The sequence below is a fragment of the Macaca fascicularis genome, chromosome 1, assembly GCF_037993035.2.
Source record: "Macaca fascicularis isolate 582-1 chromosome 1, T2T-MFA8v1.1".
NCBI lineage: Eukaryota > Metazoa > Chordata > Mammalia > Primates > Cercopithecidae > Macaca > Macaca fascicularis.
In genome coordinates this window covers 59,109,016-59,133,995 of record NC_088375.1, presented here as the reverse complement: position 1 = coordinate 59,133,995, position 24,980 = coordinate 59,109,016, and the positions used below count along the sequence as shown (strand labels likewise).

At 54.2% G+C, this 24,980-nt stretch overlaps 1 protein-coding gene across 3 annotated transcripts; it reads left to right on the top strand.

Moving 5' to 3' along the window:
- The first annotated feature begins 3,236 nt into the window (after nucleotides 1-3,236).
- Nucleotides 3,237-21,661, top strand: LAD1 (ladinin 1). Of its 3 annotated transcripts, none has more exons than XM_074032357.1 (10): nucleotides 3,237-3,424; nucleotides 13,534-13,677; nucleotides 15,748-16,588; nucleotides 17,118-17,222; nucleotides 18,078-18,121; nucleotides 19,534-19,606; nucleotides 19,710-19,847; nucleotides 20,185-20,271; nucleotides 20,557-20,631; nucleotides 20,990-21,661. In XM_074032357.1, the coding sequence occupies exons 1-10, from the start codon at nucleotides 3,345-3,347 to the stop codon at nucleotides 20,993-20,995; spliced, it is 1,593 nt and encodes a 530-aa protein (XP_073888458.1). In that variant the 5' UTR covers nucleotides 3,237-3,344; the 3' UTR covers nucleotides 20,996-21,661. The 3 variants fall into 3 exon arrangements, with proteins under 3 accessions (XP_073888458.1, XP_005540438.3, XP_045250649.2); XM_005540381.5 differs by lacking the exon at nucleotides 3,237-3,424 and adding an exon at nucleotides 3,476-3,565; XM_045394714.3 differs by lacking the exon at nucleotides 3,237-3,424 and adding an exon at nucleotides 3,476-3,565 and having other exon boundaries at nucleotides 13,462-13,677.
- Nucleotides 21,662-24,980: the final 3,319 nt, after the last annotated feature.

Below are 24,980 nucleotides of genomic sequence, written 5' to 3'. Positions count from 1 at the left end.
TTGTTCTGTTTTTTTTTTTTTTTTTTTTTTTTTGAGACGGAGTCTTGCTCTGTTGCCAAGGCTGGAGTGCAGTGCAGTTCAGTGGTGTGATCTCGACACACTGCAACCCCTGCCTCCTGGGTTCAAGTGATTCTTTTGCCTCAGCCTCCCAAGTAGCTGGGATTACAGATGTGTGCCACAACGCCCAGCTAATTTTTTGTATTTTTAGTAGAGACGGGGTTTCGCCATGTTGCCTAGGCTGGTCTTGAACTCCTGACCTCAAGTGATCCGCCCACCTCAGCCTCCCAAAATGCTGGGATTACAGGCGTGAGTCACGATACCCAGCTAAGGCTGACTCACTCTTTAGCACAACACACAAAGTCCTTACTATCTGTCTCTAACGTTTCCTTTCAGCCTTGGAAGGGGCTCAGTGCTTCAAGCAAACTAGTCTTCTCTCTGTTCCACACACACCTTTCATGTTTATGTCCCAATGTCTTTGTTTATGCTGTATCCTATAGCTGGATGCCCTTACGCCCTTTCTGACAATTGAATTCCACTTACCCTTCAAGGCCCAACTTAGATGTTCTTTCTTGTGTGAAGACTTCCCCAGTCCCTCCTGATGACACAATTTTCATTTTTAATCACAGTCTGAGTTGAATGAGGCTTGGGGTATATGTGTGCTTGTGTATGTGTGTGTTCACCAGCATGTGTGTGTCTTCACTGATAGACTGAGAATGTCCTGAGGTCAGGAACTGAGTCCTTATCATCTTTGTGTCACTGAATGTCAAAGCCACTTGTTGATTACAGTGGGTAGAACACATCCCAGAAAAGATGTGTTCAATTCATAACTTCTGGTACCTGTGAATGTGACCTTATTTGGAAATACGGTCTTTGCAGGCATAATCAAGCTAAAATGAGGTCATACTAAATTAGAGTGGAGGGATACTTGAACACAAACACAAGAGACACAGGGAGAATGCTGTGTGATGAGAGAGGTAAAGCTTGGAGTAATGCAGTTGTATGCCAAGGAGCTCTAGGAAGAAGCAAGGAAGGATTCTCCTCTAGAGTCTTTGGAGAGAGCCTGGCTCTGCTCACATTCTTTTTTTTTTTTTTTTTTGAGACAGAGTCTCGCTTTGTCACCCAGGCTGGAGTGCAGTGGCGCGATCTCTGCTCACTGCAAGCTCCGCCTCCCGGGTTCATGCCGTTCTCCTGCCTCAGCCTCCTGAGTAGCTGGAACTACAGGCGTCCACCACCACGCCCGGCTAATTTTTTTTTGTATTTTTAATAGAGACAAGGTTTTACCGTGTTAGCCAGGATGCTCTTGATCTCCTGACCTTGTGATCCGCCCGCCTCGGCCTCCCAAAGTGCTGGGATTATAGGCATGAGCCACTGCGCCTGGACTCTGCTCACATCTTGATGGCAGACTTCCAACCTTCAGAGCTGTGAGAGAGTAAATTTCTGTTGTTTAAAGCCACCCAGTTTGTGGCACTTCATCACAGGAGCCCCAGGAAATGAATGCACTGATTCAGCACCAAGTGCAGTAGCTGGCACTTAGAAAGTATCCCGTAAATGTACAATGTCTGCCCTCAAGGAACTTTCTGGGCACTAACATATATGACATTCACTTTGCGTTACTTCTAGGGTTGTCTGCATACAAACTTTCCATGTCTTTGGGCTTTTATATCTGTAGGGAGGCTATTCAATTTTGGGCTTTTAGAAACCCCACTGTTTCCTGGCTTCATGCAGTGTCCCTGGCATGACCAGGCTTCAGATGACTTCATAGGAGTATTTTTCTTCCTGTGTTGAGGTGTTACCACTGACCAGCCATGGGAAGAACATTCAGTAGGTCCCCAGGGAGACAGCGGCTTCCCTGACAGTGTCAGGCCCCAGGTCAGAGGATGCAGGGACCTAGACTATTGGGGTCCCCTCTTTCTCTTTTCCTGTAAACAGCAAACAGCTCCAGGGCCTGCCTTAGCCTCTGTTCAGAGCTCCCTGGGGCCTTGTCGACGTTCATCTGCTCACTCTAATGTCACTAGCAGGGAACTCATGCGATTTCCACAACCTGGAAGGAAGCAGAGCAAGGTATCATAACATCCACTCCACAGATGAGGAAACTGAGGGAGTTTGTTCCAAGTCACATAGTTCACAAACGTCAGAATCAGACCTCAAATGTGCAAGTTACCAGTACAGTTCTCATGTCCTGGACCTCATCCTGCCCCTCCTATGCCAAGAAGGAAGGCTCCCTGGAGGAGGGGGTACTTTGGGAGGGGGAATCTCAACAGGCTGGCTGTGTGTGTGTGTTTCCAGGCTTCTGCCCGGCAGCCAGCTTGCCCTTCACCATGAATCTCAGGGCTGGAGGGCCTGAGATGAGCATCAAAGAGAGGCTGAGGCTGGGCAGTGAGGCCTGGGAGCATGAGGGCAGTTCCTACTCCGGCTCCTTTTCTATCTTCTCATCCTGGCGCTGGCGGCTGTGCTTCCTTCCTCTCAGGGCAGGAACTGCAGCTGTGCCTTGACCCTGTGTTTCAGATCCATCAGGGAAGATAAGATTCCCCACGCTCAGCACCTGACCTTCTCTTAGCCCACCTGACGCTGGTTCCTGGAAAGAAAGCACCTGGCCCCGCACCAGCCCGGATGGGCACATAAAGGGAGCCAGGTGGTACCGTGGTGCCTGAGCTGTCTCACGGTGCTCCAAAATTCGAGTCCTAGATATCTGTGTTTAATCTTTCCTCGGAGAAGAAAAACTGAGCTTCCTCTGCCCCTATTATACACCCTGCCACTTCAGCCAAAGTCCAGTATCAGAGAGCAAGGACAGTGCCTTTGACATATTTGTGCTTTCAGGCTGTGGGCACACACATGTTTGCTGAATTGAGTCTAAGATTCTCCCTTTGGGTGGGGCTGGCTCTACCAGGGGCGTGTTTTATGTGCAGCTCAGAAAGCAAAGCCCCATTCATCTCAGCCAGGCCTACTGGGGCGGTGGGCCCGGGTGGGTTCTGAAGCCTGGGAGTGGGGAGGGCGTTCTCTGGAAAGGGGCCCAGAAGGCGCGGGCGCTCCGAGATTACAGTACCTGCGCTAACTTTTCCGCTCGGCTTCTTGCTCTTGAGCTTCTCCGGGCTAAGTCGGGTTCCCGGCAAGGGTCCCCGCCCCCCAGCCCAGCTCCCCGGCACCCGGGCCGCGACACAGCGCGGGGAGGCGGCCCAGCGCCAAGCTGGTCGGACTGGTTCTGAGCAGGAAGTCTCCCGCCCTCGCCCCGGGCAGCCGACCAGCCCCACGCCGGCCCCGGGCGTCCGTCGGTCGGTCCCGCGATCCGTCCGACGGTCCACCCAGCGCTTGCGGCCTCGCGGCCCGGCCGGCCTGAGCTGCGATCAATGCGGCTTTGTCTGGGACGCCCACACCCCAGAGGCCGCTCCCGGGTCGGCAAATCGGAGCGCGGCCGGGGCGCGCGGGGGTGAGATAAGCGGCCATGTGACCCCACCTGGGCGGGCGGGGGAGGGGCGCCAGGTGAGGCGGCGGCCGGCGGGGCGCGGGCGGCCACGCGGGGCTCCTGCAGCATGGCTGTCAGCAGGAAGGACTGGTCCGCGCTGTCCAGGTGAGCGCCCGAGGGAGCCGGGAGGGGCGCGGGGTCGGCGGGGAGCTTTTGGGTCTCCTCTCCCCGGGAACCGGCCTCCTCCCCGCCTGGGACCCTGACACCAAGGCTGGACCCTGGTCTTGCTGCGACTCGCGGGAGACAGGATTGGGGCCAAACTCGGGGACCCTGAGGTTACAGGGTAGGTCTTCTCCCATCGGGGCCTGAGGTCCCACACAGGGTACTTGGGGGAAGGCTGGTCCCCAGTCTGGACGCCCCCTGGGGTATGGCCTCCCTGTGGAAGGTGGAAGCAGGAAGGAACGTTTTGGGGGATTGTGGAGGTGTTCAGAGTAACCTCCAAGCCTCATTCCTGAGAGAAGTCTCCCTCATTCCTGAGTGTGTCTCCGGCGGAGAGGACCCCTGGGAGGTGTCCCACAGCCCCTCTTGGGAGGCGGAGGAGCAGGGAGAGCCGTCTTGGAGGGGTCAGTGAAAAGGACTGGAGGGAAGCAGACCCATCTCCCACCAAGGAGGCTCAAAATCTCAGCATGGCATTTTGGGGTGGCATCTGGGCTGAGAACCTTAAGATAGTGTCCATCCTCATCTGTGCTGCTACAATATTTGTACACTGGTCTCCTAAAGGGTCAGGGGATGAGGCATCCTTTCCCTGCCTACTGGACATCCTATCAGGGTCCCAGAGGCCTGGGGAAGGTGGGTGTTCAGAAGGCGGCACCCCTCATAGAGATTGGTGACCTCTACTGACTTCTCTTGGAGCGACCCTGAACCTCTGCCAAGAAGGCCCCCTGTGAGCATTTTCACCTCATTCCTCCACTGGGCGCCTCCCTCCCCCATCTTGTCCCTAAGGAAACTGAGGCTCCTGCAATAGCTCAGAGCTGGAGCCTGCTCTTTTGATCCCTTTCTAGCCAGGTAGACATTAGCGTCTTGGCCCCTCCCAGGTGGGCATTTGGGTGTTGGCCTTTCCTGAGCCAGGGCTATTTCTGCCAGGTGCAGACCAGCACCCTCCAGCCGTTTGGGTCCTGCAGGCTTTCCCCATCAAGGCATCTTTCACAGGTTTTTCCAGTGCTCTAGTATGTCCTCTACCCCGCTCCCGCCCTCCCTTAAGCGCTCCAGAACTACCTCATTGTCTCAGGCTTAGCCTCTCCATAGCAGCTCATCGCCTGGGACTGGGGGTGGGGGGCCACCTCCCCAGACCCTCAAGACCTCACAGTACTCTGAAGCACTGTGGGCAGCCCATGGGCTCTAGAGAGGGGAAAAGGTAAGCCCCAGGAATGGAGGGAACTCAGTGCTCTGGAAAAGAAACCCAGGCTGCTACAGAGGAAGATCTGTGCTGAGGGTGCGGCTGAGGAGTCAAGGTCTTGGACTTTGCATGTGGGTCAGTGTGCCTGGGGGTTGATGTGGGAGTGTCTTTGCTTCTAGATGTGGACCTACCTGTGCCTATGAATGTATGCTTGTGTGTGTGTGTGTGTGTGGTGTACTTATGGACAAGTGTGTTTATGGCCTATGAAGAGATGAGACATCTGCGTGTGGAGTTGGTTCTTAATGTTGCTGAGTCTTGAGCTTGTTAGTCTGCATATGTTCAGTCGAATTGTTTATTGAAGACTGTGCATTGGGTTAAAAATACAAACCAGACACTCCTTCTTCAGAAGTTCATAGTCTGGTGGGATATATGTGATTTTGTGTCTGAAAGCATGCCTGGATATGCATGGGGGTGTGTGGGGGGAGGCAGCTGGGGCACTGGAACTTTGAAAATGGGAGCAAGGTCTGGCCTAAGCTTGTCCACTGCTCAGATGGACATGGACTCATGTAGCTACAGCCAAGTTCCCACAAGATGTCCAGGGTAAGTGCCAGGGAAGCTCTGGGAAACCAGTCCTGCCACAGGGGCCCCTGGCCTGCCCTCCCTGCATGGTCCCAGCCCTCATAGAGCCCCGTGGGCAGATGCAGCTGCTGCCAACAGTCACCCTGATGAAGCACCTGGAACAGAGGACCGCTCCCGCTCCGCTCCCTGGGTGAACAAGCCTCAGCGGGCAGGCAGGAAAGGGCTGTGAGTCACTGTCAACGGAGCCTCCTGGGCTGGGGAGGACCGTGCTAGGGTGTGACAGCATGGCCCCAGGTGGGGAGGTGGATGGAGAGGTAGGTGGGTAGCTGGGGGCCAGCCTGCAGCCCATCCTTGGCATAGAGCAGAAATTCAAGTCCTCCAGCCCTGGGATGGGATGGGGGGCAGTGGTGAGCTGGCTGGCTGGGTGCCCTGGTCAGAGGCCTTGTCCTTTTCTCCCTGGACTGGCCTGGTGACCAGTGAGGCTGGGCCAGGCCTGTCTGCAGGGGGTGAGGGGTTGATCTAAGAGTGCCTGGGACTGAACAGCCAGTGGTTAATCATTTCCCTGCCTGGGCCTTGAGCCGCCCTCCTACTTCCAGTTGCTGCCCTGGGTTCTCCCGACACCTCTCTCTAGACCTTTGGGGCTGGAAGAGACCTGAGTTACCCCCCACAGTGACCATGCAGAAGGGGAGCTTAAGGCCTGCCCTGCTCAGGTTCAGGAGACTGGCCAAGGTCATGGGCATGCCCTCCCATCCCTCCTCTGTCCTCCCTTCCCTATCCCCAGCCCCCAAGATTTGCAAATTATGCTCCTTGAGCCCCAGGGTTCCACAAAATGCATCTGGGGCAGCCTTCTCACCCTCTCCCAGCTTTAAGCAGAGCAGCTGAGCCTTAATCTATTGTATAATGGGCTTCTGTCTGATTCAATTTGGGAAAATGGGTTCTACTGCTAAACATGACTTTTAACCACTTCACTTAAATCCCTGCCATCAGTTGCTGCAGAATAGATGGAAGTTAGACTTCAGGAAGAAAATTCCCAGGTGAGAGGTCAAAACAAGCTCCCTAGTGAGTAACAGGGCAAAATGTCCTTTAGAATTGTTTAAGAGAAAAAGAGGACCCCCATCTCCAAAGGATGGAGTTGAAGTCTGGAGTGGGGAGGATAGCAGCATTACGTGGAGACACCGAGATGGATGTGTGTCCCCAAATGAAGGCCAGGAGGTTGGGGAAAGGGTTGTGGAGAGGGAAGGAGTGGTAGGCAGCTGGCTGGTGCTGTGGCCTCAGCTAGTAGGAGCAGCAGAGCCTCCCCAGCTGTTGGGGCCTGCAGGTTTCACCCTGGGCCTTGCTCTGGGGTTTGAAGGTCAATGTTGCATGGGCCATGGGGTTTTCCCAAACCTCTGCCCTCCCAGGCTTTGCCCTGGGCCCCAACCTGTCCTGGAGTGGGGGAATACCACACCTTTAGATGCCCTCTTGGGCCTCTGTTCCCTCCCCTGAGGGTTCAGCTGTTAAGCTCACTCTGGGTTGGGCCGGCCCTCCCTGGACATCCTTTTCTGGCACTTGGTATGGTGGTTAAGGGTAGGTGCTTTTGAGAGGCTGACCTATATTTAAATCTTGGTTTCTTGTTTTTATTAGCTGTGCAATCCTGGGACAGTTGACTCTTTTGAGCCTCAGTTTCTTTATATAGGAGATGGACAGAGTCTCGCTCTGTCACCCAGGCTGGGGTGCAGTGGCATGATCTCGGCTCACTACAACCTCTGCCTCCTGGGTTCTAAGTGATTCTCATGCCTCAGTCTTCTGAATGGCTGGGATTACAGGCGTGCGTCACCATACCCAGCTGTTTTTTTTTTCTATTTTTAGTAGAGATGGGGTTTCACCATGTTGGCCAGGCTGGTCTTGAACTCCTGGCCTCAAGTGATCTGCCCGCCTTGGCCTCCTGAAGTGCTGGGATTACAGGTGTGAGCCACCACACCCAGTGGCTGTTGTAAAGATGAATGCCAGGGGTATTAGAACAGTGACTGGTGTTAGAGTAAGCACTTCCACGAGTGTGCTCACTTCCCCCCTTATTCCTTTAGTTATGGATTTATTCGTATTCACCATGTTCAACAAGTGCCCAACACTGTTTTGAGCCCTCAATTTTTTATTTATTACTGGGGCTTCAACAACTGTACCCACTGAGTCCCCTCCTGGGGACTGGCCTTTGCCCTTCCCTCCCTCCTCATAATTTGTGCTTATCCGAGATAACATTTCTCCCCAGGGTGGGGTGGTGCTGCTGTAGGGACTCCTGTTTTGCCAGATGTCAGGGTTGAAGGCAGCCCCATGATTGCCAAGCAGCAGGGATGGTGGCCATGTCACCTTGGGTGAGCTGTGGGGTCTTAGTGTAAAGCTTGGGGACACTCAAGGATCCCTGGGTTCTGAGTCCTGCAGCTCAGCCCTGGAGACCCCCCAGGAGACCAGGCCCTGAGTGCTCATGCACCATCCAGGGCCCCACAGGAGGATAAACAAATTGGCCACTTCCCCAAGGGCTGAGGGTGGCATGTGGGAGCTGGGTGGCTCAAGACCTAGGAATCCTGGAGGCTCCAGCTCAGCCAGCTGTGGGTGTGGTCAGGGGAGAGGCGTTCTGGGCTTTGTGGGTCACTTTCCCCAGTGTTTGGATCCCTCAGCTTTGGAGGGCAAGAGCTATTTCCAGGCTGTGGACAAGGTGCATCCAGGGGAGGGAGCTGGAGATGTGGCCTCATATGTAAGCCAGCCGAAGTTGGCGTTTCTAAGTCTGAATAAGAAAACTGAGGAGAGGTGGGACTTTGGAACCCGCCTCATAAGAGAGCATCTGTTTGTGTGTAGTGAATGAAGGATGAATGAATGATGAATGTTCAATCTACAAATGCCCAGAGCTCACGGGAGTCATGCAGAGGCCCAGGGGAATCTTGTTTAAGTTCTGTGGCCAAGGTCATAGGGGGAAAGTTTGATGTGGGCTCCTCTCCATCTCCCCTGAGGAAGTAGAGGTGTGACTGATGGAGGAGGGATTGAGGTTCTCACCAGGAAGAGCTGCCCTGCTGGCAGAATTGGGAGGGTCTGGAAGGTTCTCCTCCAAAGGCACCTCCTTTCCCCTTGGGGTGATGGGCAGGCACTCACCTTCCCTGGGCAGACAGCCGGGCAGATTGCCTTTGGGGGAGGAGTGGGCTTTGTTTCCCCTTTGTGTGCCTTGGCATCCAGGAAGAGGTTTTGTAATTTCTAGGGAGGAGGAGAGCCCAGCACTCCTGAAATTGACACTTACTTGTTCTTCCACATTTGTCAGCACCTGCTGGGTGCCAGGCGCCGTGCTGGGCACTAGACATGAAAGACACCCTATCCTGCGGTTGTTTCTCTCACTGCAGGACAACTCAGTTGCTCTTTTCTTATATAAAGACGTGGGTCTCGCTTCATTGCCTAAGCTGGTCTCAAACTCCTGGGTTCAAATAATCCTCCCACCTTGGCCTCCCGAAATGCCGGGATTACAGGCATGAGCCACCATGCCCAGCCAGTCACACTCTTTTCAACCCTCTCAGACCTTCTCCACTCCCTCCTTTGTTTGCTCATCAAAAAAAAAAAAAAAAAAAAAGAAAAAAGAAAAACTTAAGATCTGTACATTTATGTAAATTATACCTTAAAGCATTCTTTGAGCCCACATCCTCCTCTAGCTACTGTCCACATCCCCCCCTTTTTTTTTAGGTGGAATCTTGCTCTGTTGTCCAGGCTGGAGTGCAGCAGCATGATCTTAGCTCACTGCAACCTCTATCTCCTGGGTTCTAGCCATTTTCCTGCCTCAGCCTCCTGAGAAGCTGGGATTACAGGTGCCTGCCACCATGCCTGGCTAATTTTTGTATTTTCAGTAGAGACAGGGTTTCACCGTATTGGCCAGGCAGGTCTCGAACTCCTGACCTCAGGTGATCCACCTGCCTAAGCCTCTCAAAGTGCTGGGATTACAGGCGTGAGCCACTGTGCCCGGCCACTACTGTCCCATGCTATTTGCTTCTCAAAAGAGTTGTTGCTACTCACTAACTCCTTTTTTGGTTTCCATTTACCCCCGCCAGCCTGCTCAGACTCTGGCACAGTCCTGGGATCTGCTTTTCCTGTGGTACCTGGTGCCTCTGTGCTCACAATTCCGTCCTGGTCTCGTTCCCCTCGCAGCAGCATCTGACTGAGGCCTTCACTCCCCTGTTCATGCCAACGCCCTCCTCTGGTTTCCTTTGAGCTCCCTGGCTGCAGCGTCTTGATCTTTGCTTTTCACTGGTGTCTTCTCCCTTGGAACAAACCAGAAGCACAGCTCTTCATCTCCTCCTTGTCCCTCCCCACTACGACCCAACAGCCCACTGCACTCCTTCCCCTAGTCTTTCTTACGTTATTAATGGCAGCTCCAGAAATAACTCAGGCCCAAAATCTAGCAGTTCTTGATTTTTCTCTTTTCCTCCCCCTCCTGCCACCCAACATCCAATCCAACAGCCAACCCTGGTGGCTGTATCTTCAGAACATGTCCCAAATCTGTCACTTTTCCCACATGTTTTCTGTCATCACCCCAGTTCAAGCCACCATAGCTCTAGTTCTCGCCTATGGGATTGCAGGTGCCTTCTGACCCCTGTTTCCTCTCTCGCCTAACCTTTTCAATTTTTTTTTTTCATACAGCAGCCAGAGAGATTAAAAATACAGCGATTCCATCATGTTGTTTCTTTGTGTACCACTCTCCAGGGCTCTCCAGCACACCTGGAATAAAACCCAAGTCCTTTTCCTGTTCTTCAAGGCCCTCTGCTTTGGCCTTGCCTCCCTCTCCAAATTCCCTGAGGGCCACTCTGGCCCTGGCTTCCCATCTTCCTCTGAATACCCAGCTCCTCACATGTGGGCTCTGCACTGGCTGGATCCTCCTTCTGGAACACTGGCTGCCAGATCCAGCTCTGCTGCCTACTTCTCATGAACCAGGCCTCTCCTAGGGGGCTTCCCCATCCAGCCACCTTCTCTCATGTTCCTTACTTTGTTCCCTTGTCCTAGTGACACTTAGCTGGTGTCATTTTGTTCATGGGCTCATTTCCTTGTTCATGGTCTGACTCCCCCATGCTGGAAATGTGCTCCGTCAAGGGGAAGACCCTGTTGGTCTCATTCCTGGCTGTTCCCAGCCCCTAGAATCATGCCTGGCACATAGTGGGTCCTCAGAAGTAATTTTTTCATGAATATTGGCTCAATCCAGGGGATGCTGGACCTAGAAAAAAATCGGAGCAGTCATGTGGTTCATTTTCTCATTTTAGGAGGGAAAACAGAGGAAGAGAAAAGGAAGTGACTTGCCCAAGGGCAGGAGGACTAGAAACCAGATCACCTGACCTTGCCTTACCAAAGTCTCCCTGCAGAGGAGAGAGGCTCAGTGGGAACTAGGGCTGGGCAGCAGGAGAGGCTGGGACAGCAAAAGGTAGAGAGTTTGGCATCTGGCAGTGGCAAGGGGAGGCCTTGCAGTCGTTGCTATAACTCTGGGAGGCAAGACAGAGGCCTTTTCTAGAACCTTTTAACCTGATTTGCAGACAATGCAGGGGGAGCCACAGGGAGGTGCCGGGAAGGGCTCCTCCATCTGACTTTCACAGCCTGGTACTTCCCTGCTCACACCCCGTCCTGTCTCCCAGAGTGAAACTCAGCTTCCTGCCCCCAGCAAACCCTGAATCCTGGTACCTTCCCTCTGCTTGGACTGCCAGCCCCACCCCATTGAAAGCCTGTTTGTTCACTGAGATGCAGCCCAGGTTCATCTCTTCCATGAGCCTTTTCTGATAACCTTGGCCTATAGCATTTGTTCTCTCACTGTGCAGAACAACTTCTGCACTTTGGTTGGGGGAGTTATTGGTGGACACACTTCTCTTTTTCACTGGTTTGTCAATATCTCCAGGGCAGAGACCCTGCCATGTTCTGTGACCCCCACACAGTTCCTGACATGGTGCTGGCCTGTCACAGTCACTCAGTTTTCATTTGCTCTTTGGTTGGATTGGAAGGGGTGGGTTGGATGGAAGATGGGCTGGTGGGAGGTGGTAGGTAGGGCAGGTGGATAAAGATGGTGGAAACAGGTGGGTGGCTGAGTACGTGGGTGTGTGGGCTAGTAGTAGATGCATAGACTGGTGGGGTTGGCTGACTGACTGTAGAATGCCTGCTTGGCCCCATGAATGAAGAATGACTGGGGCAGGAACCAAAAGTAGGGTGTGTGATCCCCTTGCTCCCCGGAGAAGTGAAAGTTGTCTGGATTTTCATCCAACTCTGTGGAGCTCCGTGGCTCAACTCTTTCCATGAAGCTCTTTCCATCTGATAGGTGAGGGAGGCTCCAGGAGCCCCTGGGAAAGTGAAGGGAAGGCGATATTGGAGTTTTTTCCAGGTGTAAGTGGTTTTGTAAGTCTTCCCTTCCCAAACGCTAAGAAATTCCATGGGGAACTGAGTAACTGAGGAAATACCTCCATGACTGTCCACTGATGGGTATTACCTAAGGATCCCAGGACCAAAAAGAGAAAGGCACTTGGCAAGTCCATCTGTTTCCTTCAGGCAGGACCAGGCCCGCCCTTCCACATTCCTGGTCACCCCCAGGGACGGAGGCGCCCCATTCTCATCCTTGGGTCCAGAGTACAGTTCAAACCAGTGGTTCCTATCTGGGGTGACTGCCCCCAGGGGACATTTGGCAATGTCAGGAAACACTTTGGTTGTCCCAGCTGGGGAATGTACTACTGGCACCCAGCAGGTAGAGGCTAGGGATGCTGCTAAACATCCTGTGATCCAGAACAGCCCCCGACATGGAATTGTCTGGTCAAAGTGTCAACATTGCTGAGCTGGAGAAACCCCGGTCTAATCCAAAGCCCTGCAGCTTTAGTAGGAATTTGATAGATGTATAATTTGAACTACATTTAAAATGTTAAGTTTTTTTTAAGGTGGAGTTTCACTTGCCCAGGCTGGAGTGCAATGGCACTATCTTGGCTCACTGCAACCTCTACCTCCCAGGTTCAAGTGATTCTCTGGCCTCAGCCTCCTGAGTAGCTGGGATTACAGGCATGCGCCACCACACCCAGCTAATTTTTTTGTTTGTTTGTTTTGTATTTTTAGTAGAGACAGGGTTTCACCAAGTCTTGATCTCAGATGACCCACCCTCCTCAGCCTCCCAAAGTGCTGGGATTACAGGTGTGAGCCACTGCGCCTGGCCTAAAATGTTAAGTTTTTGAGTAGTCACGTTAAAAAAAAGTAAAAAGGAGCCCAGCGCAGTGGCTCATGCCTGTAATCCCAGCACTTTGGGAGGCCAAGGTAGGAGGATTGCTTGAGCCCAGGAGTCTAGGACCAGCCTGAGCAACATTGTGAGACCTCATTTCTATAAAAAATTTTAAAATTAACCAGGTGTAGTAATGCACACCTGTAGTCCCAGCTACTCGGGAGGCTGAGGTGGGAGGATCACTTGAGCCCAGGAGGTTGGGGCTGCAGTGAGCTGTGATCGCGCTGCTGCCCTCCAATCTGAGCAACAGAGCGAGACGCTGTTTCCAAAAAAAAAAAAGGGAAAAACAAAATTAATTTTAATACTATAGCTCATTTACCCCAATATATCCACAATATTGCCATTTCAACACACAATCAATATACACAATTTTTTCTTCCTTTTTTTTCCCCCCTTTTTCGAGACAGTCTTGTTGTGTCACCCAGGCTGGAGTGCAGTGACACAATCTCAACTCACTGCAACCTCTGCCTTCTGGGTTCAAGTGATTCTCATGCCTCAGCCTCCTCAGTAGCTAGGACTACAGGTGTGCGCCACCATGCCCGGCTATTTTGTGTGTGTGTGTGTGTGTGTTTTTAGTAGAGATGGGTTTTTGCCATGTTGCCCAAGCTGGTCTCGAACTCCTAAGCTTAGGCAGTCCCCCTGTCTCAGCCTCCCAAAGTGCTAGGATCACAGGCATGAGTCACCGCGCCTGGCCAATGTACAAAGTTCTTAATGAGACCTTTTTCTGGTCTTCAAGACCCAGCGTGCATTTCACACAGCATGCCTCGGTTCACACCAGCCACGTTTCAAGCGCTTCTGAGCCACTTGTAGCCAGTACAGGCCTAGAGGGCATTTGGTCTCTTCTCCCAGCCCTACAGGAGCCTGCCTCAGGAGGGTCCTGGGTTTCCCCAGCTGTGCTGACCCTCTCCTCCCCTCCCCCAGCCTTGCCCGGCAGTGGACTCTGGAGGATGAGGAGGAGCAGGAGCGTGAGCGCAGGCGGCGGCACCGCAACCTGAGCTCCACGACGGATGATGAGGCTCCCAGGCTCAGCCAGAATGGGGACCGGCAGACCTCTGCTTCTGAGAGGTAGGTGCTCAGGTTTCTATCCTGATTGATGGGGATGGACTGGCTGCCTCGGACTGAGTGCACCATGTTCGGTCTGCTCAGGGAGTTGGGGTCCAGGAAATGAGGCTGAAGGGTGTGATGATGAACTTCAAGTTCCCCACCTTCCCCAGGCTCAGTCCTGCCAGCTTCTGTCCTCTTCATAACAATGCTTGCTACTTTTTGTTGACCATCCATGAGCCAATACTGTGCTGGACATTTTATGGCCATAGCTCATGTAATTCTCACCATATCCCTGGGAGAGAGGTATTGTTATCCCATTTTACAGGTGGAGAAACAGCTGAGATCTTGCTGAGATCATGTACCTTAAGAGTGGCAGGGCCAGAATGTCCATCCAGATTTGTCAAGCTCCCACCTCCTTCTTCAGGCTGCCTCCCTCTAACCCTGACCCTCTATAATTTAATTTACTAATTCTTTTTTTTTAATTTAATTTTTTTTTTTTTTTTTTGAGAGTAAGTCTTGCTCTGTTGCTAGGCTGGAGTGCAGTGGTGCAATCTCGGCTCACTGCAACCTCCGCCTCCCTGGTTCAAGCAGTTATCCTGCCTCAGCCTCCCCAGTAGCTGGGACTACAGGCGTGCACCACCATGCCCAGCTAATTTTTGTATTTTTAGTAGAAATGGGGTTTCACCATGTTGGCCAGGATGGTCTCGATCTCTTGACCTCATGATCCGCCCGCCTTGGCCTCCCAAAGTGCTGGGATTACAGGCGTGAGCCACTGCTCCTGGCCTATAATTTACTTTTGAGGAGAAGAACCCTGGGGCTAGTTTTGCCATCTAGATTTTGGGATTATGAGGTGGGGAAGAGCCTGGGGTTTACTGAATGCCACCTATATGCCAGGACTGTGCTGGGCACCCTCACGAGTCTCATTTTGCTTCCTAACAAGCCCAATTTGCAGATTTGAAAACTGAGGCCCAGACAGTAAGCTAACTTGCCTGAAAGCACATGGAGAGCAGGGTGGTGAGGAAGGAAAAGAATCTCCTTTTGCTGGAGGCCGGGTGCTAAGGGTTTTGGACAATCCTCTCATGTTGCTTTTGTTTCTTCGGGTCGCCAAGAAGGGAGAACAGGGCTGTGTTGATCTCCCCTCCCCTCCCCTCCCTTCCCTCCCCCATCCCCCTTCCCCTCCCCTCTCCTCTCCCCCTTCCCCTCTCTCCTCCCCTCCCCCCTCCCCTAGCCTTGCCTGGCCCCAGACTTTGGAGGATGTCCAGAGCTGGGCTGCACAAGTACCTGTGGCTGTCACCTAGTCTCGGCTGCACCCACAAAACTGACAGGAGTGTGGAATGGGACATCAGAAGCCTTAGGTTCTGCTCCCAGCTCCCCCACCAATTAGCTGTGTGACCTTGAACAAATCCCTGGACATCTTTAGTCTTGATCTAAGGGGCAGTGACTATGCTTATTCCTTTTGATCCCCAATGCCCCGCACAGGCTCTGGCCCATATTAAATTAGTTATTCAGGGTCTGTTGACTGTGTCTGAACATGGAGTTGTTGGACTTCATAGGAATTTATAAACTTTTTAAAAAGCATAGAGTGCTGGCCGGGCGCGGTGGCTCAAGCCTGTAATCCCAGCACTTTGGGAGGCCGAGATGGGCGGATCACTAGGTCAGGAGATCGAGACCATCCTGGCTAACATGGTGAAACCCCGTCTCTACTAAAAAATACAAAAAACTAGCCGGGCGAGGTGGCGGGCGCCTGTAGTCCCAGCTACTCAGGAGGCTGAGACAGGAGAATGGCCCGAACCCGGGAGGCGGAGCTTGCAGTGAGCTGAGATCCGGCCACTGCACTCCAGCCTGGGTGACAGAGCGAGACTCCGTCTCAAAAAAAAAAAAAAAAAAAAAAAAGCATAGAGTGCTTTGTTCAGATGATACCTTGGAAGTGCAATATATCGAGTGGATAAAGGTGGTGGTGAGCCAGGGAGGCCAGGGCCTGACTTCCTCACCTCCTCCTTGGTGGCCCTGGCAGCATCTCCATTGGGTTAAGTATACTTAGGGTCTCGTCCACCTCTATCCTCTGATTCTGTCTCCCATCTTCTGACTCAGACTACCGAGCATGGAAGAAGCAGAGGTGCCCAAGCCACTGCCCCCAGCCTCCAAAGATGAGGGTGAGGACATCCAGAGCATCCTCAGAACACGGCAGGAGCGGAGGCAGAGGCGGCAGGTGGTGGAGGCTGCACAGGCCCCCATCCGGGAGAGGCTGGAGGCAGAGGAGGGGAGGGACAGCTTGAGCCCTGGGCCGGCCACACAGCAACCCCTAGTCCCCAAGAAGGAACTGGAAATCCCACCTCGCCGGAGACTGAGTCGGGAACAGCGGGGCCCCTGGGCCCTGGAGGAGGAGAGCTTGATGGGCAGGGAGCCAGGAGGGAGGAAGAAAGGGGTTCCAGAGAAGTCCCCAGTCTTGGAGAAATCATCCATGCCAGAGAAGACGGCACCTGAAAAGAGTCTGGTCTCCGAGAAAACCTCCATCTCCGAGAAGGTGCTGGCCTCGGAGAAGACATCCCTATCGGAGAAGATAGTGTCAGAGAAAAGAAACAGCTCAGAGAAAAAGTCTGTTCTAGAAAAATCGAGTGTCTCCGAGAAGTCGCCAGCCCCAGGGATGGCACTGGGCTCAGGAAGAAGGCTGGTGTCTGAGAAAGCATCCATCTTCGAGAAGGCACTGTCCTCAGAGAAGAGCCCAACTGCAGATGCCAAGCCGGCCCCAAAGAGGGCCACAGCCTCAGAGCAGCCCCTGGCGCAGGAGCTGCCAGCCTCTGGAGGAAGCCCATCCACCACCAAGGAGCAAAGAGGAAGGGCCCTCCCTGGGAAGAACCTGCCCTCCTTGACAGAGCAGGGGGCTTCAGACCCTCCGACTGTGGCCTCCCGCCTTCCACCCGTCACACTCCAGGTTGGCAGTGTCCCGCCCCTCCCACCCTTCTACTCTGCCACCCGGCTGGCCCTGCCGGCCAGTCTCACCCAGGTAATCCCTGGTTCCCTGGCTCCCTCCATCCTCCCACCTGCAGGCTGGCCTTGGAAGTCTCTTCTTTCCCTGCCTGTTTCTAACCACGGTCAGAGCAGGGAGGCTGAGATGGGGCAGGCTGCTGGAGCTTAAAGGGGCACCAGCTGTGGGGCAGGGAGCAGCTGGTGCCCTCCACCATATCCTCATCCAGGGCCTGGGCTCCAGGACCCTGGCAGACTAATGGGAAGCCTCAGATCCTTCTAGAAGCTCCCCTAGAAAGCTCTGCCTGGTGCCCTAGCCCCAAGGGACTTTGTCCGTGAGCTACTCCCACAGCAGATGAAGGAGGCAGGAGAGAAGGCACAGGGCTGTCCCACTCTCCCCTCTTCCTGTAGCTCCTGGGGTGAGCCATGGGGTCTATGGCTGCCCTGGCCTCCTGGGCCCTAGACCTCTTGTGTGATACTCCCCCTGCTCCATCCAGGTGAAAATCCCCAGCAAGGAGGAAGAGGCAGATATGTCCTCACCCACACAGCGAACCTACAGCAGCTCCCTCAAACGCTCCAGCCCCAGGACCATCTCCTTTCGGGTGAGAATGCTGGGCACCCCGGTCTGGGAGCCTGTGGAGGGCAAGTGGAGGAAGCCCGCATCCATTACAACATAGAAGCCATAGGTTAGGTAGGAAGCTCCTCTGGATAGAGATGGGCTTTGGATTCCCGTGGGTGGCCCTGAACAGACAAGGCTGTATTCAGCAGAGAAGAGCAGGTTAGTGACCTGGGAGGTAGGTTCCAATAAGCATGAGTAGCCCCACCTAGTGGGTAAGGCCAGGGCTGCATGAAGACCGGACAGGCAGGGCAGGTCCTCGGCTGCAGGGAGGTCCACACCTGCCTTCATCAGTTCCTGGCCTCACCTAGGAGACTTGTCTAGGAGGGGAGGGGAGGAACAGAGAGCAGCAAGGGTCTCCTAGTTCTCCCTGCTCTGCCAGTGTCCCAATAGAACAAACTATGTGGATTGGGGAAATCTCATCTTGTTTTGCCCTGGTGTTTGTTCTTAGTTCTTCTGTTCACTGGGTCATTCACTCAGTCATTTTGTATCACGCCTCTAATGTGTGCCAGGCCCTGGAGAGGTGGCCCGATAGTGACTGGTGCCCCCACAGAGCTCATGGGCAGTGGGAGGCAGATAGGAAATAGGTGGTTACAGGTGCCCTGAGAAGGAAGCCTGAAGAAAGACTTCTGACCCATATTAGTGGGTGGGAACCTGTGTCTTCCAGATACAAACAATGATCTTTAATGAAGGCTTGTCCACATATTTCTTTGGTGGGGGTTGACCCGTGGTAGAAGGGGTGGGAGGTCTGAAGAGGAGGAGGACATGTCTGTCCTCACTCGAGGGGGCCACCAATTTCCCGGGGATTCCCATATACCAATGCCTTTCCTTCTCATTTCAGATGAACCCCAAGAAAGACAACTCAGAAACAACCCTAACTCGCAGGTGGGCGGCCTGGAGGCTCTGGTTCTTTCCTATTTGGCCATATTCAGGCTATTTTCTGAGTACCTGCACCTGCCCTCCTTGTGCCAGGCTGTGCAGTAGGGTACATGAGAGGAAGGTGCAGTCCTTGCCCAGGGCTCCAGATCTGGCAGGGGGATGGGATTAACAGGATGGACTCAGTTGGGATGAGATGGAACAAGGAGGGGGAGGGATCAGGGAGAGCTGCTCGGAGGAGGTAGGGCTTGGGTGGGGCCCCAAAAGGGGATTAAGGGTTTAGCCTTGAGGTTAGGAGAGGGAAAGGTGGCTTTCTGGGAGGGAGACCACAGACAGTGTAAGGGAGGGGAAGCCCCTGCTCCAGCAGGCCTGGCTGGGGGGCTGTGGGTCTGCAGGTTTAACAAGGATTCCTGGGCTCAGTGGTGTTGATGCAAGTAGCCTGAGGACTATGCTTTGAAATAAAAAAGCAAAACTGAAATAGGATCTGAGAAGCAGATATGCTTGTGTGTTAGGAATGTCATCCACTCATGCTGTATTCATCTGCCCCATGAACATTTACTGGAGCCTACTACACTAGGCTAGGCTTGGGGTGGAGGAGGAGGAATGCAAAGACAAATGACACAGCTGCTGTCCTCAAGCAACTCATACCCACCCAGCGAACCTATAGCAGTTCTCTCAAACATGATACCATTGCATACTGGCCAACCAAGGAGGGACAGGGACACAGGAATATGAACCCAGGGCTAGGAGCTCAGGAGTAGCTGCACCTGCTCAGCCTGTGAGAGCTGGGGAAGGTGTCATGGAGCAATCAATTTTCCATGAACTAGTAGGAAGTTTGCACGTGTAAAACTGGAGGAATAGTGTTTTAAATAGAGGGAACAGCATGTGAAAAGGCAGAGTGAAGAGCATGGTGTCCAGCTGGCCAGCACACAGGCATACTGTTGGGGAGGGAAGGGGAGGGCCCAGATCACTAGAGCCTTGTGTGCTGTGCCAAGGCCTGCGGGGTCCGAGCTGGAAGGACAGGATTAGATTTGAGGTAGGAGCAGCCATGTGGAGAGCTCATGATGGCAGGCCGGGAGAGCAGGTAGGTGGCGATTGCTGTGATGGGGAAGATGGAAAGGAAGGGCCTGCTTCGGGAGGTGTTTTGCAGTGGAAGTGACAAGGTATGGAGGAGAAGGGAAGGAGGGACATCTTGGGGATGTCCTGTTGTATGGGACGTTTCTCGGGAGTGGAGGGAAATCCCTGGAGTCTGTAAGTTCCTCACCTTGGCCGAGTCAGCACAGCCTGCTGTGTGATGGAGGGCCACGTTTCTCTTGGCCACAAAGAGAAAGCGTGATGGGGCTGCTTCTCAGGCCATGGGGGCAGGCCTGGTCTGCCTGGGTGTCTCACTTGGCTCGCCTGTTCCATCTTCCATCCTGCAGTGCCAGTATGAAGCTCCCAGCCAACACAGTGAAGTTGGGAGAGAAGCTGGAGAGATACCACACAGCCATACGGGTGGGTGGGGGCTTCTCCCGAGGGGTGGAGGGCAGGATGAGTGGTGGGCATGGCCCTTGCCCCTCCTCGGCGTGGGTCAGCTGTTGGTGTTCTTGGTTCCCAGAGATCAGAATCTGTCAAGTCTCCGGGTTCCCCTCGCACTGAGTTATTCGTGGCTCCTGTGGGTGTAGCCAGCAAGCGTCACCTCTTTGAGAAGGAACTGGTGGGCCAGAGCCGAGCAGAACCAGCCTCCAGCCGGAAGGTGAGGGGCTCAGGCCCCACCAGGGTCCTTAGGGTGATTAGCCCTGACATCTCCAAAACCCAAATCTTGGCTGTGGCAGTGCTGGAAAACTGTGTTTTCATGTGTCAATTAATGTTGGCAGAACCTTCACTTGAGTTCCCATTCACGTTCCTGAGCCCATCTCCTTAGCTGGGCACACAGCTCCCTGGGAGAAGGGGAGGGGGCTGTCCCAGGTATGTGTGGCACATGCTGGATGCATATGGGAGTGAGGGAGAGTCCTATCCCATTCCAGGGCCTCTGAACATGCCTCGCTGCTGCCAAGGGCCCCAAACCCTGAGATGGAAGGTTCTCTTTTTAGGAGAACTTGAGGCTCTCAGGGGTTGTGACATCAAGACTCAACCTGTGGATCAGCAGGACCCAAGAGTCTGGAGATCAGGACCCCCAGGTACCCTGGCCCTCTCTGATGTCTCTTACTGTGGGGCCATTGCGGTGGGATGATTGGGGACAGAGGAGGGACAGTGGGAGATGAGGAGTCATTTCAGGAGTGGAAACAGTGGGGGATGGATGGGTATGTGGGTCAGACTCTGGCAGAGAGGAGGGGTGGGTCTGGGTTCCTTTTCTCTTGTGGGAAGAGAAAGGACATCCTGGGCTGGGAGCTGGGCCTGGGGGATCCCGGGCCCTTTGGAGCCTGGTCTTAGTCCCTGATCTCCACCCTGATACCCTCAATCAGGAGGCACAGAAAGCGTCGTCTGCTACCAAGAGGACTCAGTGGGGACAGAAATCTGACTCCTCGCTGGACGCTGAGGTGAATGGTGGGGAGGGGCCTGGCCCTACAGCAGAGGGCCATAGTGCACTGTGGGAGACCCCATCGCCCCCGTGTGTACACATTAACTGGCCTGCGATCGCACAGTCTACCCAGAACGCCCCCATCCCTGCTCATGCAGATTGGTCTGAGCCAACCGTGAGAACAAGGTTGAGCCCTCAGCTGGTTTTGCTGCCTGTAGCTCTCAGAGCCTCTGCCCCTTCAGCTGGCAGATTGCAGGGCTCTGACTCATTGTGGGTGTGGGGCTTGGGCAAAGAGATGCCTTCCTATCCAGTGGCCCCCTTCCCCTTCCATCCCTGAGCACCCCATTGCCTTGTGCTAACAGCTCTTTGCCCCACAGGTGTGACAAGCCCTGCCAGGACAGACCTGCAAGTCTTCATCTCAAGGGGCCTCCCTCATGCCAGGCCTCTGCCTCTCACAGCAGCACCCCTTCCTCTCATTGCCTCTGTTCCCTTTTTGCCTCCGGATCTGTTTGGCCAGGGCCCTGGGGTCAGGAATATTTGCAAGACTCAGCCAGTTCCTTCCCAGCCCAGCCTCTTGGGGCTGGGACCTTCTCACCCTGCAGCAGGCACAACAGATGCTGGGACCCAGCCTCTGCCCAGGGCACAGCACAGGTGCACATCAGCACTATGGGGCCTACGTCCTGCCCAGAGACCTCTGCTCCTTCCTGCTCACATCCAGGGTCAGGGCACGGCATCCCTCAAGAACTCGAGTCACCTGTCTCATCTGCTCCCAGCAAGTGCCTCTGTGTCTGTGATGTCCCCCTTCACTGAGGCCTGGACCCACCCATCTTTGTCCCTGGGGCCTGCTCCCAGCCACCGAGGCCCACTCTGGCCAGATGGGGAAGGAGCTGCCATGCATCTTCCCCGTGGCATCTCCCTGCTTGGTTCTCCCCTCCCTTCCCTGGCCTGCTGCCCTGGCCAGGAATTAAGTGCCTTTTTGTGTGCAACCACTTCCCCTTTCTCTGAAAATCCTATTCTCAGGAAGGATCTGATAAATTCATTCACTCTCAGGTGTAAGTGACTGATGAGACCTGAAAAGCGAATTCCTCTCTAGAGGCCTTGCTTTCTAGCAGAGGTCATCTGAAGTGTGCGAGGAGGATCATCATTTTCCTCATCTCCCCTCTTCTCACATTAAGGTGGTGGCTCGCCACTCAGTAGTCCTAGCTTGGTGACTGGGGAACTGCCACATACAGGGCCAGGCCTACCCTCCTCCCCACAAGCCCCCTCCAGCCCCCACCCCCATGCTCGGACATCATGGCCCCCATGAGCTTGGAGAATGAACCATCAGAGAATCTAGAACGGACTAAGCTAGGAACATCAGCCTGGTGCCCTGTTAACCCCTTAAAGCTGTGGTTTACAACTTTTCAAAAGTTTAAATCATTAGAACTCTGTCTTGATTGACTGCTCTAGTTTTACCCAGAATCAGCTGGGGATGCGGCCAGGTGCAGAGCCCCCTGCCCACTCCCCCTTTGCATGCCTGGGGAAGCTCCAGGTCTTTTTGGAACACCACCCTTAACACGGCTCCTAAGGGTATCATCAGTCCAGTTCCCCAGGTGTGTGGGGTATCAGCCCTACCCCTGCTCTGTGACTCGGTGAGGGCTCCGCAGATCTGCCCCAGGGGACAGGCCCTCAAAGTGCCGTCTGTGCAGAGGTCCCAGTGCCCCAGGCTGGCCCACCTCTGGCCAGTGAGTCTCCTGTGCCCGAGTAAGGGACATAGGGACCTGGGGGTCCTGTCCCGAGCACCCCCCACCCACTGCTAGTGCTGGGGCTTTGTGAGTGTTCCAACTTCACAGCTAAGAGTTGGAGGACAAGGGTGGACAGGGCCGAGGAATGGAGTGAGTCCTGCCTGGAGCCTCGGGACATCTTAACGGCTCTGGCTCTGGCTCTGCCCAGACCTCAGGTGTGACCCTTGAGCCATTTCCCTTCACTGAATCTCAAGCAGATGACCTCAGAGGACTTTCACATGTTCATGCCATGATAGGTGAACTTTTCCAGTAAACAAAACTGTCCCCACCCAGAGTCAGGAGAGCCTCCTGGAAGCCTTCCCTGGGCAGGGCCCCACCCTGGAGTAAGACACTGAGGGGCCTGTTCCTGCAGCTGCAGCCTCAGCAGGGCCCTTCATGCCTGCACCCCCTTCCCCTGGAGTGCCCAGTGAGGGCTGGCTGCTAGGGGAAATGTCAGGGGGTGCCACAGCACAGCCCCCTCCCCTGTGAATCCAATATGGGAGGGCCCTGCCCTTGTTCCTATTGCAGACACAGCCAGTAAACAAGGAGACCAGGGTGTGCCCAAGATGACCTCGGCTGGGGATAGATGAGTGGTAGTGACTGGATGTCCAGGCAGGTGGGGAGGCCTCTGGACGGGTGACATTGGGCACCCTCTGGAGACAACAGGGCTCCCACTCACCACTCCTGGCCGTACCCTCCTGCTCTCTTGCCGTAGGGGCCCTGTGACCCCACAAGTGGCCCGTCCTGTTGTGGATCTTCAAATTTACATGCACTGTTTCAGCATAAGCTTCCCATTCCACTCTGGCTTTGTTTTCTCTTTACATCCCTTTGCAAGGACAGGGATATCAAAAAAATGGGCTGAGAGTAACCCTGCTATGCCCAGGAGTGGCTGCTGCATGGGGGCTGGATTTCCTCATCTGAGTAGCTGTCTCACAGCGCTCTGAACGAAGCTCCTGCCTTAGAACAATTAGAAGCCGTACGGGTGTGGCCTATGACACCAAGGATCTACTGGGCTTTTCCCATGGGGCTCTGTAGTGATCTAGGTACCCAGACCCCTCTTCTAGGCATCCATGCAAATAAACTGGCCTGTTTGAAAGTTTATTGGGCTTACAAGGAACAGTAACCCACCCTCAAGTTAAAAAGGGGTTTGGGAAAAGTGATTCTAAATTCTACGTTATTCCAGGCCAGGACCCGAGGCAAGGCTAGGCCCTGCTTCATGGGCTAGACTGGGAGAGAGAGATGATGGGGGTCCCCCCACTTTCTTCTGGATGGCCTGGCTCCTTCCTCACCATCCCTCGGGAATCTCTCCCCTCCATCTGCCTGTCTCTCTACAAAGTCTCCCTGCTTCCCTGTGGTCCTCCTCAGTCCCATGATGCTGGCCAGCAGGCGGTTGGCTTCCGCTTGCCCTGCCGCAGATCTGCTGGCAGTGTGGAGACCCACGTGGCAGGGGATAAGCCTGGAGCTGGGCAATCAAGGCCACCGGACTCAGAGGCCACAGGGAACTATGGAGGGGACAAAGTCAGCTGAGTGATGGGACAAAAGTCTAACAGCAGCATGGGTATGGAGCAAATGCAAGTCCCCTGTGCAGAGGACCTTTTCAAGGACATTAGTGGTGGAGGCAGCATAGTAACTCCCAAGATAGAGGGTTTGAGAGAAGAGTTTGAGGACTGGGAAGGTGGGACACATGACTGGGTGATGGGAGAAGAGGGCAGAGAATAGCGAGATTGCTTTCTTCGCCTACAGAGAAACAGGAGTGTGGATCATGAATGGGCAAGATTTTTAAGTGCCAGGGGGGTCATGGGGGAGGGGAGGGCCTGGTCCAGAGGAGGACCATTCCTGCTTCAGAGTCAAGCAGGACCTAGGCTGTGAAGATTCAGAGTGAGATGGAGGGGACAGTCAGCTCAGCTGCTCACTGGCTGGCTTTCCTCCTGTCTCTTTCATTTTCATAATCTACCGAACCCTGCAATGGGCCAGCCCTGAACGTACAAGTGCATATGCATGGTCAGACACAGGCAAGCAAGAGAAAGCCTGGGGCCTGACACATGCATCTGCAGTCTAGCAGGTTTAGCAGGTCATAGTCCGGCACTGTTTGATTTTAAAGCCGTTAAGGGATGACCTTCGAGAGTCCGCATCACCCCTCTCGCACAACGAGCCGCCTGTTCAAGGTTCTTGACTGGAAGTTCTACCTTGTATCTGGCTGCCCGTAGCGGTTTAAGTCCATTCCCTGTGAGGAGGGTGTGCCACATGGCTTTGGGGGTCATGGAGAAGACCCACCTTGCAGATGCCCTCACGGAGGCTGGCAGAGCCGGCCACCTGCCCAAGGCTGCTCAGCCCATTAGGAGCTGGTAGCCTGGAAGGTGTCTTCACCCCCAGCATCGGTTCAAGTGGAGCAGCACATAGCTCTTGCCCTCTGCCTTCCAAGATTCTGGTGCTGAGACTTACGGAGTGTCTTGGAGGTTACCTTCTGCCCCCCAACCCTGTTCCCAGCCAGCCCTCCCAGGCCTGGGTTTCTGGCCTCTGCTTTATCAGGATTCTCAAGAGGGACAGCTGGTTTATGTTGCATGACTGTTCCCTGCATATCTGCTCTGGTTTTAAATAGCTTATC

Bases quoted from the DNA above. Each gene is read 5' to 3' on its own strand.
- LAD1 (XM_045394714.3), top strand. From the start codon at position 3,528: ATGGCTGTCAGCAGGAAGGACTGGTCCGCGCTGTCCAG. The intron at 17,223-18,077 runs GTGAGAATGCTG...TTCTCATTTCAG, and splicing joins CCAGGACCATCTCCTTTCGG to ATGAACCCCAAGAAAGACAA. The intron at 19,848-20,184 runs GTGAGGGGCTCA...TTCTCTTTTTAG, and splicing joins AACCAGCCTCCAGCCGGAAG to GAGAACTTGAGGCTCTCAGG.